Source organism: Orcinus orca, chromosome 9, assembly GCF_937001465.1.
Source record: "Orcinus orca chromosome 9, mOrcOrc1.1, whole genome shotgun sequence".
Classification (NCBI taxonomy): domain Eukaryota; kingdom Metazoa; phylum Chordata; class Mammalia; order Artiodactyla; family Delphinidae; genus Orcinus; species Orcinus orca.
This window is the reverse complement of record NC_064567.1, coordinates 15568401-15584905: the sequence shown is the minus strand read 5'-3', so window position 1 is coordinate 15584905 and position 16505 is coordinate 15568401. Positions and strand designations below refer to the sequence as shown.

The 16505-nt window shown below is 41.6% G+C and overlaps 1 protein-coding gene across 2 annotated transcripts in view; it reads right to left on the bottom strand.

Moving 5' to 3' along the window:
* DGKI (diacylglycerol kinase iota) overlaps positions 1–16505 on the bottom strand; it is a 448623-nt gene that overhangs the window by 283491 nt on the left and 148627 nt on the right. For both annotated transcript variants that reach the window (XR_004484538.2, XM_033432383.2), the window contains exon 2: positions 4889–4997. Coding sequence is in view for 1 of the 2 variants with exons in the window: in XM_033432383.2 (XP_033288274.2) it covers positions 4889–4997 (109 nt within the window). In the remaining variant the exon portion in view is untranslated. The remainder of the gene's footprint in view (positions 1–4888; positions 4998–16505) is intronic.

Below are 16505 nucleotides of genomic sequence, written 5' to 3'. Positions count from 1 at the left end.
TCTGAAAAAAGAATGTGAACCATATATTGATGGTTCATATATATATCATATATTCATCATATATATATAAAGAATGTGAACTATATTGATTATGTGTTGAAACAGCAATATTTTTATATATTTGGTTAAACAAAATATAATATTAAAATTAATTTTACCTATGTCTTTTCACTTTTTAATGTGGCCACTAAAAGTTAGGCTTTGTTTATGGCTCATATATATTTCTGTTCAACAGTGTTAGTTTAGATAATCACTTACTAAGAGGCAAAAGATTAGACCTAGGTACTTCTCACCGACCTGTGAAGTTGTAAGAGTCTATGATTTCTCCCAGCAGCCAATGTGATTTAATTTAAAATTCTCACAATTTGAGAAACTAAAAGATTAGTGAGGGTGCATGAAAACATGCTAGATATGTCCCACTATTAACATGGCTGACCAGGTCAGGACCTTTACTAATTTATAGTCGATTATCTCCTCCTGCTCTGCTCAGCAATCTGATATCTTGATTAAATGGACAATGTTTTTTGAAATGAGGATGGAAGTGGAGAAAGATATCGGGTGTGAGTCATTACTGGTGATGACACCCAAACCTGAAGTTAAAAAGCAAAGGCCAAGAGCTTGTAAGGAAGGCACAGGTCTGCTTGGACCTGCCATCTGAAACAAGACTAAAATAAGAGCATGCACATGTGCATACAGATACACACACACACACACACACACACACACACACACACACACACACACACACACACACCTGCCTCCTCCTGCCTTTTCATTCAAGGTTTCCAAAGATAAAATGACCTAGTTTCATAACCCCATTTAAACCAATCCCACATGAAGACTCTGCTTCCCTAATCTTGTCTCTGAACCAAACAGTGAGGCAGGGAACCCACTGTGCTATGTTTCACCTGCCCAGAAGGAAGCACTCCTTTTCTTAGCATCATCAACCAGAGGGAAGAAAAGGTGGTCTGGATTTAGGATGTGGGTTTGTTTCTGTTGAGGCTCTGTTTTCCACAGCCCTCAGCCTTGGAGGAAATTTTCCAACGAGGAAGGCAAAAATGAATTGAAATCAAGGATGCTATGTTGAAAACCAACATGCTTTTTAAGAAAGATCTTGGTGGCTTTTCTACCATTGCTTTGAGAGTTGTTCAGGCAGTGTAATGGGCAAAAGCAAATTGCAGAACAGAGGACACAGAGTGAAGATCCACATCCTATGTTCTCTGCTCTAACGCTAAAAACAGGGAAGAAATCTCCACGTCCAAATTAAGTCTCCGTTGCATGGGAGGCATGTGACATTTAAGAAAAGACACACATTATCTGTGCAACAGACTCACTTCGAAGTGGGCTAACTCGCTCTAAACTGGAAGTTTGGATTCCAGCCCAGGAGATGAGACTATTTTTCCTTTTTGAGCATTACTCCCTTCCTTTCTAGCAATTTAGCTTGTTTTCCCCAAAACTGGCTTGGCTGACGTTCATGGCATGGTGTCAAAGGGAGAGCCCCTGTAGGTTGTCACCATGAAAGGGAAGAGAGGATACCATTGGGAGGAATGGGAAGATCAAAACCTGTGTGTGCTTTAAGTCTTAAAACAATGCACTAGATTAGGAAGGAAATTTAAAAAGAGTTGGGCTTCCCTGGTGGCACAGTGGTTAAGAACCCGCCTGCCAATGCAGGGGACACGGGCTCGAGCCCTGGTCCTGGAAGATCCCACATGCCGTGGAGCAACTAAGCCTGTGTGCCACAACTACTGAGCCTGTGCTCTAGAGCCCATGAGCCACAACTACTGAGCCCATGTGCCACAATTACTGAAGTCGGCGCACCTTCTTGTGCTCTGCAACAAGAAGCCACCGCAGTGAGAAGCCCGCGCAACGAAGAGTAGCCCCTGCTCGCCGCAACTAGAGAAAGCCCGCGTGCAGCAACGAAGACCCAACACAGCCAAAAATTAAAAAAAATTTTTTTCTAAAGATTGATAATTTTAATGCATTTAGTCCAGAAAAGTGGGCTGATAGAAGGAGAGCAGTGGTCACGCTGCTTTTTTGTAGAGAAGCAGACAAGGGAGTAGAATGACAGACAAGAAAGAGAATGGTAGTAGGTCAAGCCAGAGGACTAGTCTTATAGTTTAAACAAAACAAAGAAAACCCTGGTTTAGCTTCTTGAACAAGCAGGCAAACTAAAGTAACATAAATGAACTTGGTGTAAAGCACTTAGGTTAGGAAAAGCCAAAAATTAAGAAACAAGGGCAAGTCTCAGCAAAAAAAAAAAAAGTCATTGAAATGTTTTTAACAATCTGCTTCTTCCTCTCTTCTGAGAAAAATCTTTTACTTGATTGTCTTAAGGAAGTATCGGGCTGGCTTCTGTTTGCTAACAGCAATGTTAGCCCACAATTACAGGTGTTTTTTTCCTGAGTCACATCTTACAACTCCTTCCACATCAGATCTCTAAATAAGCCCTGAGATGGAGTGTCTTCAGAGAAGGCTTTCCATTTTACCTCCACTGTTAAACATCCCCAAAGTGTTTCCTGCCACCATGATAATTCATCAGGCCACCAGGACAGGGTAGCCATAATCAAAGGGGCTGAAGGATTAAAGATCAGCTACGCACCCCGGCCGTACTTCCTATTTGCTCTTCCTGAACTGTGTACTGCAGTTCACCCACCACTAGCCAAAAATACCACTGTGATGAAATATTAGAGTATATACCTCTCTACAGGAATCAGAAAAATAATACCTTCTAGTCAAGCTTTGGCTCAGGAAGGAAAATTCTTTCTAAGAGCATTTTCTGGTAACTCTTTCCAACATCAAATGGGGATGCAGGCGTCCTTCCTCACAACCCCAGTGACGCTCTCTGTACCCCTCTACGCTAGCTGTTGCTGCCCTGTATTTTAGCTGTCAATGTCCCTTCTGCCCATGGCATTCTAAGCTTCTTGAAGGCAGACACCATATCTTCCTCACCTCAGAATCCTAAGGAACTCACACAGGTTCTAGAACAAAGCAGGTACTCAACAAATGGTGATCAATCAAACAATTCGTCAATTACTTTATTTCTGACTAGAAAACCTGCCGGCTGTACCGTTTACAAAGAACTTTCACACTCATTGCCCCCATTTGATCTTAACAACAGCCCTGAAGTCCCCCTTAGGGAGGGGTCACCATTGTCCCCCTCTACCGATGAGGACCCTGAGGCGGAAAGAAATCAAGTGACTTGACTAATGTCACAAAAGGGGCAGAGAAATGATTTAATGGATGTTTCTATCTAAATGATATAAACTCTCTCTCATTAGAATCTTGCATCTCAGATAGGATCCTACTACTTTGGATCAGAGGATTTGGAACACCATGGATATTAAACTAACTTTTTGGGGTCCCTGTAACACACTCTCATCATTGGTCCATGCACATCCCTTTTTTATTTAATTTACCTGTTTGTTTATATATTTAATTCTTTTTTAAATTATGTAAGCACTACTGTAAATATATTCCACACTCTCTTATGGTTTAAGAGTTTATTAAATAACTGTCCTGGAATAAAGGGAAATTCGAGGAGAGGAACAGTCTTCCTGAACACCAACTCAACATACACAGGTGCTACTGGAGCACTCTTGGACTCCATCAAGGAAGAAGTTGCATTCCAATTCAATTCAGTCTTTTGCCAGGTACTTCATACACTGCATACATTGGTATGTGTCCAGAGTATAAAATAAGGATGTTAGTAAGTGTGTTCTTGGGAAAGAGGGAGAAATATTATAGTATTAAAGGACATTAAATCATAGCCTATGTGCTAAAAATAAAATTGAGTTTAAAAATTCCTCTCCTTCCCCCCACCCTGCCATAGCCTTTCTTATGGGAGGAAAAGAACACGGATTATTCCCTCTGTTCACCTCAGCCAGAAATGCTAAACAAGATTCATCATTAAGACCAGACTGGCAGAATCTCAGAGCAGCCCTCCTCTAGCTTCATACTGTTCCTTACATTCCTTCAGAAAGAGACAAGGCCTTTCAGTCCACAGTTAAAAGTGTCTTCAGACAAGAACTTGACTCACTGAAGACTCTCAGTAAAAGAAACTCACACGGCAATCTTCAAGGTTAACAGTTTTTGTACGTCTTTCGGGTAAAACATTAACATCAGCTAATATACAGCAGATGCAAACTTTTATGTATAGAATGGATAAATAACAAGTTCCTACTGTATAGTGCAGGGAACTATATTCAATATTCTGTGATAAGCCATAATGGAAAAGAATATGATAAAGAATGTATATATATGTATAACTGAATCACTTTGCTGTACAGTAGAAATTAACATGACACTGTAAATCAAGTATACTTCAATAAAATAATTTTTTTTTAAAAAAACAGCTAATATACCCACCCCGCTGATATGAGACCCATCTACCTTTGGGTTAGGGGAGGAAGTATAGCAAACAGGAGAACATGGAGTGCCTGGAATGTAAAGTGAGGTCATCCTCTCGCAGGAAAAGAATAAAAAAAAGAAAAAGAAAAAAAAGGACCAAAAAAGAAAAAGCAGCTTGAGCTAAGGAAATCAAACTTGGACTTTGTGATGTCGCTAAGAGTAAACTCTATTCATCATCAACTTGGCAGGGACCAATAAAGCATGTGCACAGAGGTACTTTTTATCTCACAGCTGCAAACCCAGGCAATAGTGCTTCAAAGGATTCATGAAGTTTTTATTTTAGTTTTCAATACGTCTGACTTCATATAAAGGAGCTATGTTCTTAGGAATCTGGAAATGGAGCCAGGGCTTAGACACCCAAAGATGGATCAGTGAACAATATTGAAAATGATTAAGTCTTGTTGGTAGCTACAGGAATCGTGAGGATGAGAGAGACGCACATGCAATGGAATGGTGTTGAAATGAAACAGCCGACACCTACACTCCAGTCCAGAGTCGCTCTGGGCTCCTTCGCTGGCCCGTTTGCCACAGGAATGCTGAGGGGATGTGCAGGGGCCAGGTGCTGCAGGCCCGCCCGGGAGATTGCTTTCCTGCAGCAAGAAGAAACACAAAGGAAAACCAACATCAGAAGGTAATAATACAGAGCTAAACAGTTCCCGTGGGGTAGAAACAATGCCTGAATTAGTCTTCCACACGTGAAGACCTTTGCAAATGTACTGGAATATATCTCTCTAAAGCGCATGGTGAAGACAGAGGGTGGCAGGTCTCACAAGACAGGGAGACTGAGGGGACCACCTTAGGGTGATATCGCTTCAGGACCAGGAATTAAAATGTAAGCCCCTGTTCAGGGCAGAGGGCGGAATGCAGGTCTCTGTGTTTACAGAAAAGGACCTAAGGCTGGGGCGGTCCCAAATCTTAGACAATTTTAAAGCTACCAGAGACTAAGCAAGAAAAGCAGGCTCATGAGGTTTTCAACTGAAATTCCTCCATTTCCCATCAAAGAGCTCTCCAAGTTGGCTCCCGCCCCAAATTCAGTCTTATGCATCTCAAGAACATCCTCCCTTACCCTTGCAGAGGAATTCTACACATGGCCTGAGGTTCTAAATGGGAAAAGACCGATTCGCATCCTCGAAATTGCCCACGCTGAAAGACCAATATCTTACCAAGGTCCGTGGTAAGAAAAATCCAAAACACATTGGTTGGATTTTAGGTTTGTTGAGTGTAACGTAACAGAATTTGGGTGAGAAAGGAGTGAATGAATCAGGGGAGGTTGAGAAAGTCAGGCCTGACACTGGTCTGCAAAGGTAAGAAATCAGAGGAGCTGCTTTAGCAAAGCAAACATGACTGTTGCTGAGCAAGGGCAAGGGAGGAGATAAGAGCCTAGTGGAGAAAGTGAGGACAGCAAGATAAAGGAGGAAAGCAGGGATCTCCCACGGAGAGCTTGTGGTACCATCAGGAATAACAGAAGCCCAATTTCTGAAAAGCTCCACCAAAAATGTCGACAGGGCTTCCCTGGTGGCACAGAGGTTGAGAGTCCGCCTGCTGATGCAGGGGACGCGGGTTCGTGCCCCGGTCTGGGAAGATCCCATGTGCTGCAGAGCGGCTGGGCCCGTGAGCCATGGCCGCTGAGCCTGCGCGTCCGGAGCCTGTGCTCCGCAGCGGGAGAGAGGCCACAGCAGTGAGAGGCCCGTGTACCACCAAAAAAAACCAGTCAAGACAATGGTCTCAAGTTTAAACAGGAGTGCTGATTTGTGGATTAACTAAGTGGCTCCCTGGACGGGAGAGAAGCGTTCCTCTCCGGGAGGGTCCACATGTGCTCTGAGAATGACCTGAACTAGAATCAGGCGAGCCTTTGTGATGCTGCAGCTCTGAGTCCCGAGTGGGTCTGAGCCGGGTGTGGGGGGCAGGAATCTGCGCTTACACATGCTTCCCAGGTGCTTCCTTCTGTCGCTAAAGTCTTCACGCTGCTCTACGGGAGTGCAAAAAGATTTAAATCTAAAACGGAACCAGAGGATATGAAATGGAGAGTCTCACACATGTGCCCTCAGGCAAACGAAACGTAAGAACTAAGAGATTGATTTCCAGTAAATGCCTGATCTACAGGAGACAGAAACTTACCCCTCAAACAATGAACATTCGCCAAGAATCTCTCCCCATCCTCAAACCAATGAACCTGCTGCTTGGATTCTGGCTGGACTCTCCCCTCTTTGCTCTCTTTGACCATAAGAACAGTTCGTCCGAAACTATCAGCAGATTCGCCCATAGCTTACTATAGGTTGCGTGTCCCACATTGCACTGCTATTCCCATATAAACGCAATTTCTGGTCATTTGAGCTTGCTTCAGTTTACTTCTTTATTTAGGTTGACAGAGCAAGACAGGGGCCACTAACTACCCCAGGCCTATCAAGGGCGGGGGGGAGCCTGAAGGAAAGCACCGGCCACTTCATTACCTACTTCACTTGCATTAGCTCTCTGCAGCCTGTCTCATAGGAGGTACACACTGCAGTGAGAACCTGCCATCTCTGACAGTACACCTGCAGAAGCACCAAGTCCCCAGGGAGGCCCAGATGCTCATACAGAGGAACAAGGCTACACACAGACAGTGAGATGGGGAGAGGCAGGCAGTGATGGCCAAATGTATGGTGAATCCCATCATAACCCAGCAGAATCCAAGCTTTGTTGGACTCTAGAAGACAGATGATCTCCCTGTACTGTTCACTGATCTCTACAAATTCCACCCATTGGTGCAATTTGTAAAGGTGAACAAGATGAACAGCAGAACCAAAACCCAAGGGAAGTCTGGGTAGAACCCAGAAGAGAATCCAGGATGTATAGCCAGTAATCAAGGATCAAGTGTGTCTGAGAGTTCAGCAAGTGTCCAGCCTTCTTCCCCTTCCCCGTCCCCTTCCCCTTCGCTTCTTCTTTCTTCTTCTCCTTCTCCTTCTCCTTCTGCCCCTCAGTCCAATGTATATTCCATTTTGTTGAGCCATAAGGAAAGAACACTGGAAGATTCTTCTTCTCCTCCTTCTCCTTCTTCTTTTTTCCTCTCTTTCTCTACACAGGAAGTCCCAGAAACACTGGATAGGTCCTTCAGTAGTTGGAAGTGATCATATCAAGCTTGCCAGTAGCCTATATTCAGAAGCTCCCAGTACTGGGCAGCAAGGCAATGTACTTGTTTTATATAATCCCACAAAGAGTCATCACAGGCTATGTAGGCCTTTAATGAAGACAGTCTGATGACACCATATTTTTTTCCCTCACTTTCATCAAGGCAAATAATTAACAACATCAATTTTGGCCCTTCACTCCAAAATATATTCCATTTTCTTGAGCCAAAGGAAAGAACACCGGAAGATTCTTATACGGTGAGCCTTCACCCCCCGGGCATTTTTTTCTCCACCTGAGTTCAAAGAACTTCTTTAGCATTTTTCATTAGTACTTTTCTCTGGCTTTGAAGGATCCTGTACCGTGATTCTGAGCCACAGTTTTTATCACAAGAAAGCCAGATCTCTGTGCAGTCTGAATCTACAGGTTTCACTTTTGATTTCCTAACAGACACCACAACCTAAATTTAAGTGTTCTAGCAAAAAAAAAATACCAAATGGTGCCTAAGCACAAAGCCTTAGAACAGCTGAAGAATTCCTAAATCTTAGGTGAATGAGAGAAACATAAATCCTTCAGTTTTTCATGAACAGCCAGAGGGAGTTGTGATCAGAAAAAAGAAAGAAGAGAGGAAATAAAATTCTGTTGTCACAGTAGAAACCACAGGAAAAATGAGTTTAACTCATCAGAAGTTGGAGACTGACCACCAAAACCTGACTACTCTTGCTAATGAGGACTGCCAGCAAATTGCTCAAAGAATCAAATTAGGATGCAAGGGGTATATGTGTCTCTAGAAGAGCAATGTGGCTATAAGATAAGAGACATACTAACATTTAACCCTGGATAAGCCCTGCAATGAAATTACAGTCAAATCATACTCTCTCCCAGCCTGTGAACAGAAATGATTAAGTAAGGGCTTTTGTTGATTATTTATTCCTCATTGTGGACGCAAATTTAAGGCTGTTTTTTTGTAACATTAATAGAAGAAAATTGTATATCTACCACACATAGAAACATTAATTGGGGGGAAATAAATAAGAAACATCAAAGTGGCTGCCAGTTTGTAACTGTAAATGGGCCTCACGAAAGGACATTACATGAGAAAGAGAACACATATATATGGAATCTAAGGGGAAAAAAAAGGTCATGAAGAACCTAGGGGTAAGACGGGAATAAAGACACAGACCTACTAGAGAATGGACTCGAGGATATGGGGAGGGGGGATGGTAAGCTGTGACAAAGTGAGACAGTGGCAGGGACATATATACACTACCAAACGTAAAATAGATAGCTAGTGGGAAGCAGCCGCATAGCCCAGGGAGATCAGCTCGGTGCTTTGTGACCACCTAGAGGGGTGGGATAGGGAGGGGGGGAGGGAGGGAGACAAAAGAGGGAAGAGATGTGGAAACATATGTATATGTATAACTGATTCACTTTGTTATAAAGCAGAAACTAATACACCATTGTAAAGCAATTATACTCCAATAAAGATGTTAAAAAAAAAAAAGAAAGAGAACAGGAAAAATACATAGAGGTACTACAGGGGGTGGGACGTAACTTCTGATCATAGCTTTCCATTCTTCTAAATAACCGTGGGAGAGAACTCTTTATTTCCCAATAATTCATACACGTATACACATTTTGTTCCAAAATAAGAAAGCAATTTCATTATTTCTCAGACCTCAAATAAAATTAGTACAAGTTATTTTTCTATTTGGATTCATCTTGGCTGCAAAAGACGACATTTACGAGTCTGGTAGAATTCGATGCGTGTTGGAGTGGTGGTTATGCTGCAATGTGTTCCAGTAAAAAAATCAATGGGGTGTCAACTTCTCGTTCTTTCCTCCTGCTCAGAATCCTTCCGAACCCACAGTCAGTAAAACCGTGAAATGCCAATGATTCCTTCTATTAATTTTACAACACTTTGTCGGAGGATGACTATAATGGCAAAAAAAAAAAAAAAAGTCTTTGAAAAAGAGAAGCATAATAATAACGGTGAAATAGACATTAAAAGAAAATGTTCTAAAACGGAGTTTCAGGTGCACAAAGTCAGAGTTAATGTCAATTACCTGCCATGAGAGACCTTGAACATATTTAAAGTACGAAAGCCGTCATACATTTTAAATAGCGTTCTATTATTACCTTCACTTCATTCAGTAAGACTATAAACTCTTAAAGGACAGGGCTCAATTCATCTACTAATCTTATTATGTTCTAGCCCAGGGGTAGACACAGCGTATATTCAATGAATGCTTTCTGAGTTAATGAGTGAACTTGACCAAGAAGCTAAGCAAAACAGCTTGCTGATTAGATCAAGGGTTGAGAAATCTGATTAGGATGATTTGAATTATATCCCAGGCCTTGCATTTCAGTTCTTTCCCGAGAGAGCCAGAAATCCCTCAAAGCAGCACTTTAAAGATAAAGGCAAAGAGAGGTAGAATCCAGTGTTGAAAAGCCTGAAAGAACTCAAAACGGCTTTGTGATCAACATTAAAATGGAATCTTTTGCTACAACATTTGTAAAGGGCATATGATACTGTTAATATTTTGGTAATGTATTTATCAAAAGAAACATGCAGCATGTACTCTTCATAAAGAGAAACTTTTTTTCATTTATGGGAAAACACATACGTAAGTGGTTATTTAGCCAGGATACTCTCTAATTATCCATTTTGCAAATTTCCCTCAATTCAGTTTGGTTCTCCTCTTATTCCAGGTTGACGTGGCTCCCGTAATCAATCCATCTCCATCTTGCCAACTCCCTCTCCTAGGGATGCTGCCTGTGGGAATGGAATGAGGACCCCACCTGCTGGGAGGAGACACTCCAGCGAGTCAGGAGGTCCCCTAAGCCACGAAGTCTCCTAAAACAAGCAACTTTCACCTTAAAGATTGGTGAACTCATCTCCTTGTTCTAGAAAAGGAACCAGCTGCCTCAAAAGTTACTCTGTACCTTGGTTTAACTCCCCAAGAACCTCAAGCAAGATCTTACTTATGGTGCATGTTGGTGTTTTCCCCCCGATTCATTGGCACTAACTTTGCCTATATTCAGAGCAACCCACAATGCTTCTAGGTTGACCGAGACAAGCTGCCTGCCATGCTAAGGAGAATCTACTCAATAAAAAATTGTCTCACGCCCCACACAAATTCCAAATATCCCACCATAGATTTGTGTAGAGGAACAAACCTTGTGTAATTTTTTGAGCCTAAATCTTAATTCATTTTACATATGAACACAGAGTATTTTTTGACGATCTTAACGTATATTGACATTTTCAGGAATATAATTATCATTGAAACAAAGGTTGGCTTTAGTTTCCTAAGGGTCAAAAGTCATTCAGAAAATCACCACTGGCATTGACTCTTCAACATGTTCTACCTCTATTAGTCTACATTTGTAGCTGTTACTTTCACAGTGATTCTCCAACAGCAGTGTTCAACTTCTGCCTGCAGTGGGGCTTGAGAATCAGTCGATTTAAAGGCCTTCCAGGTATTTCCAGCATGAACCGTGGACTACATAGAACCACGGTTCTACATAGAACCACTGTTCTACATAGATGTACAAGCATCTGACCACTTCATTATGTCTGCTAATGTGACTAAGCCCTGGCATTTATATACTGAAATATATTTATTCATTCAACAATGTACTTACTACTGACCATCTATTTCATACCAAGCACTGTTCTAGATGTTTAAGATACATAAATGAATAAAGCATATATAAATTGCTGGCTTTGTGAAGCCTCTAGCAGTAAATACATTTTGCCAGGCACTGTTTCATTTTACATTTCTTATGTATCCCTCACAATGAGGTAGGTACATTTATGATCCCCTAATTTACAATTAAAAGAATTATAGCACAAAACGGTTAAGCTATGTGTCCAAGATCACACAGATGGGAAGAGGTCCAAGTGAGATTTGAATCCAGGCATCTTACTCCAGATTATACATACTTAACCATTACACAACCCCACACTTGTATGAAATGGTGACAGCACATACTTACATGGCAAGAGAGACATATGATACAATTAGCCTCTTACGATCCTAATTTTGTAGCTGCCTCAATTATAAGTGTCTTATCTCCACAAGAAGAACGTAAGCTTCTAGAGAGAGGTCAATTTGGGAGGCATTAGATTGCACAGGTTGAGAACACACCCTACCTTACCCATCACCAGCTATGTAGTCAAGTTGCTTGACCTCTCTTAGCCTCCGTTTCCTTCTATTTCAAATAAGAATAATACTATCCAACTCAGAGAGTAGCTAGGATCACATTTTTTAAACGTGTGCAGGATGTCTGGCACATGGCAAGCACAATAAATAATCAGGGTTATTCTTATTCTCTCACACATACTGGCTGCCCCCAAAGCTAGGTATGTGGGAAATCTCTGAATAAATATGTGCTTTTTATTCAATTGCTCTCAAATATTCCAGGTTCCCTGGACTCTTCATTTAGTAAACATTTAACAAGCCTCCATTACGTGTCAGGCAGTTCAAAGGGGTTATTCAAACACGAGATCCTTCTCCAATCACGGTAAATAATTCCACAGTTGCCAGAGGAATCATTCTTCTTCCCCGACTTGCCTAACTGCCTAGAGCAAAATTAAGCAGCACCACACTCTCCCCTCAGACAAATTTACCAACATATTTTTGAAAAATGCAATCCAAATGACACTGGAATTATTTCATTATATTCATGTAAATGAACGCAATACCAAAAAGGCATTTTGTTTGGTTAATCTGTAAAGCAGACTGCTAAATGCCCCTGAGAACTTGTGAACCCACTGTTGGGATTTATTTCCCAATTCTAATTCATTATCAGCACATTCCTAAAGCAATGCTGGCATGGGGTTGGCGTGGGATGTGGCAATAAACCTCATTTTTAAATGAGGCAAGATTTCTTTTACTGGGATCCTCTCAGGAGCTAATGATATTCTTCTCCTTAAGGTATCAGTTGAGGGGAAAAGTAAGCCTTGGGAATGGAGAAGAAGTAATCAAACTGTTTGGAGTTGAATTGTGTTCCCCCCACCAAAATTCATCTGATGCAGTCCTAATCCCCAGTATACCAGAATGTGACCTTATTTGGTGATAAAGTCTTTACAGAGATAATCAAGTTAAAATGAGGGCCTTAGAGTGGGCCCCTAATCCAATATGACTGGCGTCCTTATGAAAGGGAAGATTTGGATAGACACACACATAAGGAGAACGCCATGTGAAAATAAAGGCAGAGATCAGGGTGATGTGTCTACAAGCCAAGGAAGGCCAGCAAACCACAGTAGCTAGAGGAGAGAGGCCTGGACCAGATTCTCCCTCACAGCCTCAGAAGCCCCTCCCACAGGCCAGCACCTTGATCTTAAACCTCCAGCCTCCAGAACTGTGAGACAATAAATTTCTATTGGTAAGACACTCAGTATGTGGTACTTTGTTATGGCAACCCCAGCAAATAGACATCTTTCATAGCAAATACACACATTTCAAAGCTAGGCCCACAATTTGGATTTACTATGACAGGGTTTGGCTAACTTCAAAATGTGGACTTCTCTCTTCCAATTGCCCCCGTGAAACTTTGGGTACCTTCCTATCATAATTCTACCCTTCAGAAACTAATAATACTTAAACAGAAACACATTCTTATGGAAAAACCACTGTCAAAAACAACATTCTCACACAAATGGTGAGCATCCGACAAAGTTTTATTTAACTCATTAATGAGGTAACCAACAGGGGAGAAAAATGCAAAATCAAAGTGTGTATAAGAAATTGTGTATGACAAATTGACTATTTATTATAGAAAGGAAATGCCTAAACAGACCGCTGAATCTGCTGTAGCAGTAGTTAACTTTCCGCAGGTTAGTAAGACCTTAGCCCCTGTGGCATTCACTTTTCTTTGATCTATAAAATCGTGACACATCAGCTTTTTACAGGTTAACCTCTAACTTTATGGGGATATAAACTTCCAGCACCTCTATCAGTTGTGGATAATTAATCAACTCTACAGAGACAACAAAATTACAGCACCCAAGAGTATCAGGTAAGAGTCAGTTACTAAGAAACAAGGTGCTGCTTCTATTGGAGCAGGCTAATTAGAATATGCTCTAATAAAATAACATTGTAAAAAATCAAACAAGACCCCTTTTTCCATCGTCAACATCGGGGATAATTTCATTCTCACTACTCATGGGTCAAACTATTAATCAGAATTTGTTGTGCAGCTTCACATATGTCTGGAATATTCTGGAAAATCTCATAAAATACATGATCTTACTCCCCAGACAACAATAATAATAATCTATTGGGCACCTAGTACGCATTGGACATTATTTTAACCATTTTCTCTTAAGCTGGAAACCGATGTTACCAAGTTCACTGGACAGCGTGTGGGGGAGTGAGGGCAGCAGGTCTGGCAAAATAAGAAGCTGAACTATGACGCGATTACAACAGAAACCTCAGCTGATCTCACATAAAGTTCTGGAGCCAGAATGGCCCTTCAGAGTTGTCCCAATTTCAGGCAGAGACAAGACTTTGAACCTCCACATCAACCAGTCTTTGGTTGTGGGCAGCCCCCTGGAAGGGCATAACACGGGCAAGAGATTCTTTTATGCTGGGGCAATGCCTGGCAACCATCAACAGCCAATACTCCTTGAAGCTGGAAAAATAAGCACCTTGGTCCTGAGAAGGCATGTGGCAGCCACCCACGGCATCCACTAAACACCTCTAATGCTCCTGACAGACTTACGAAATGGGTCATTTTATTATGTCCATTTTACTGATGGAACAACTGACATTAGAAAGGTTAAGGAACTTATATAAGCCGTACAGCTCAGAAGTAATGAGGCCAAGACTGGAGCCCAGATGTCTGGTTCCAAAGGCTCCATCAATCTGCATTCCCTCTGAAAGGGAAAAGGAGGGAAGAGAAGGGAAGGCAAAGTAGGAGAGGGCGGGAAGGATGGACAAGATGGTACAAGGACTGGGCATGCAGTGGCTTGAAGTGACCCATGAAATGCTCTGGTGTGGTGGGCGGGGGCAGAAGGACATTTTAAGAACACAGTCTAATGTCCACTTGGAAGTTGTATTGCTGTTATGGAAGTACGTCCTTTACCTCTGCCGTATTTCCCACCCGCTCTTATATCTTCAGGGAAGTCTACTCCTGGCTTAAACGCAGTGAGGTTTTATGAATGTGAAAACTGAAGAAGGGGCTGAATTTTACATCTAGGTCAATGAATATAGAATCGACTGCCTACTGGGATAGAAAGATAATCCGAAATTGAACAAATTTAGAAAAAGCATGAGCCTGCGAACAGAAATAACTTTAAGAACATAAGCCCTTTGGGAATCCACAGAATTTAGGGGAAAGAATTTAGATTTCCAGAGGTTGTTCCCAGTAAAACTAGCAACAGGAAACGCTTGTCTTTACAGCCCCCCTCCCCATTTCCATGCTAGGACACTTCCCGACCTCCTTCAACTTCCCGTCACCCTGGCACCTTTGCTGCTTCCACCGCAATCTTGTTCAACTGGTAATGCCACTGAACAGATAACCCAACAGTTTTGTCAACTGAAAAGAGTTTAGGATATTTCCCTCATAAGGGTATGTACAGTCTCTAAAGAGACTCATGGAAATGCAAAAACTGTCATGATCCAAAGAAATGGAGTCAAATGATATTCAAAGTACTTAAAATAATTTTCCTAAGCTACAATCCAGAATATTGTAAATATAGATGGGGTGGGGGTGGGGTTAGAGGCAGAGACCTACTGCCTACTTTGAGACCAGCCCTAGGCATGATGGCTAGGTTTACAGAGAGGCTCAAGGGCATGTGTCTTCTCCACTTGTATCAGCGAGAGAAGGGTCCTGGCAAAAAAGAGAACTCACCTCAGATGGTTCAGATGAAGAGACCTCCATAAAGGGATTACTTAAAAGTAAGGTTAGGGAATAAACCACTCCCTGATCTCGAGACTTACATTCCTGATCTCGAGACTTACGATAAAGCTAAAGAACCCAGGAACATGTGGTATTGAAGCAAAGAGACGTCAAAGCACCCAGAGACTAGGGAGCTGGTGAATGTTTGTCTTGCTTCAGTAAACCAGGATCAGTAACAAATCAACGGACATCTCAGCCTTCTCTTTAGCAGACAAAGGAAGTCCAGGCTCATCAATCTCTTCCCACATTTCTTACTTTTCAAATCTTTTAGTCACATTTGCAACTCTACCAGACTTTCTCTGAAATCAACTTGGCTGTCAGCTGTATCTCTGGGTCCAAGGTAGAGGGCAAAGCACCTTATTTAAGGTCAAATAGCTAGTTGGTGGTAGAGCTGGGAACAGAAATCAGGTGTCTTCACCTCAGCCCAACTTATCTACGTTATCACTGTATGGCTTTCGTCCATCCCATCCAGCTTGGCCAGCAAGTGTACATGTTCTTTGCATTTTCCCTGCCCCCCTAGCAACTAACTCATCACTACCCAGATCCTCATGCTTCACGCGCATCCTGCAGGGCTACTTACGAAAAACGAGATCATGACTAAAACTTTCAACAAGGTAGAAAGAGAAAACAGGTCTTCAATCTGATAAAAGGTATGTCTGAAAAATATATAAGTAACATCATACATACATAACATTTTCCCCCAATACTGAAACAAAATATGTCTAGTCTCACCACTTCTATTCAACATTGTACTAGAAGTCCTAGCCAGTATAGTAAAAGAGAAAAATAATTAGGAAAAAAATATATGTATTGGGAAGGAAAAAGTAAAACTTTTAATCTGCAGATGGCATGACTGTGTAAAATCATGTAAAATCCCAAGTAACCTATCAGAATTAACACGTGAGTTTGCAGTCATAGTGTCCAGAAGCCATATACAAAAATCAACTGTATTTCTATACACAAGCAATTCCAAACTGAAAATTTTAAAATACCATCAAAAATGACATTCAAAAAAGTGAACTATTAGGTATAAATCGAAGAGAATATGTATAAGACCTTATACTGAAAACTATAAAACTTTA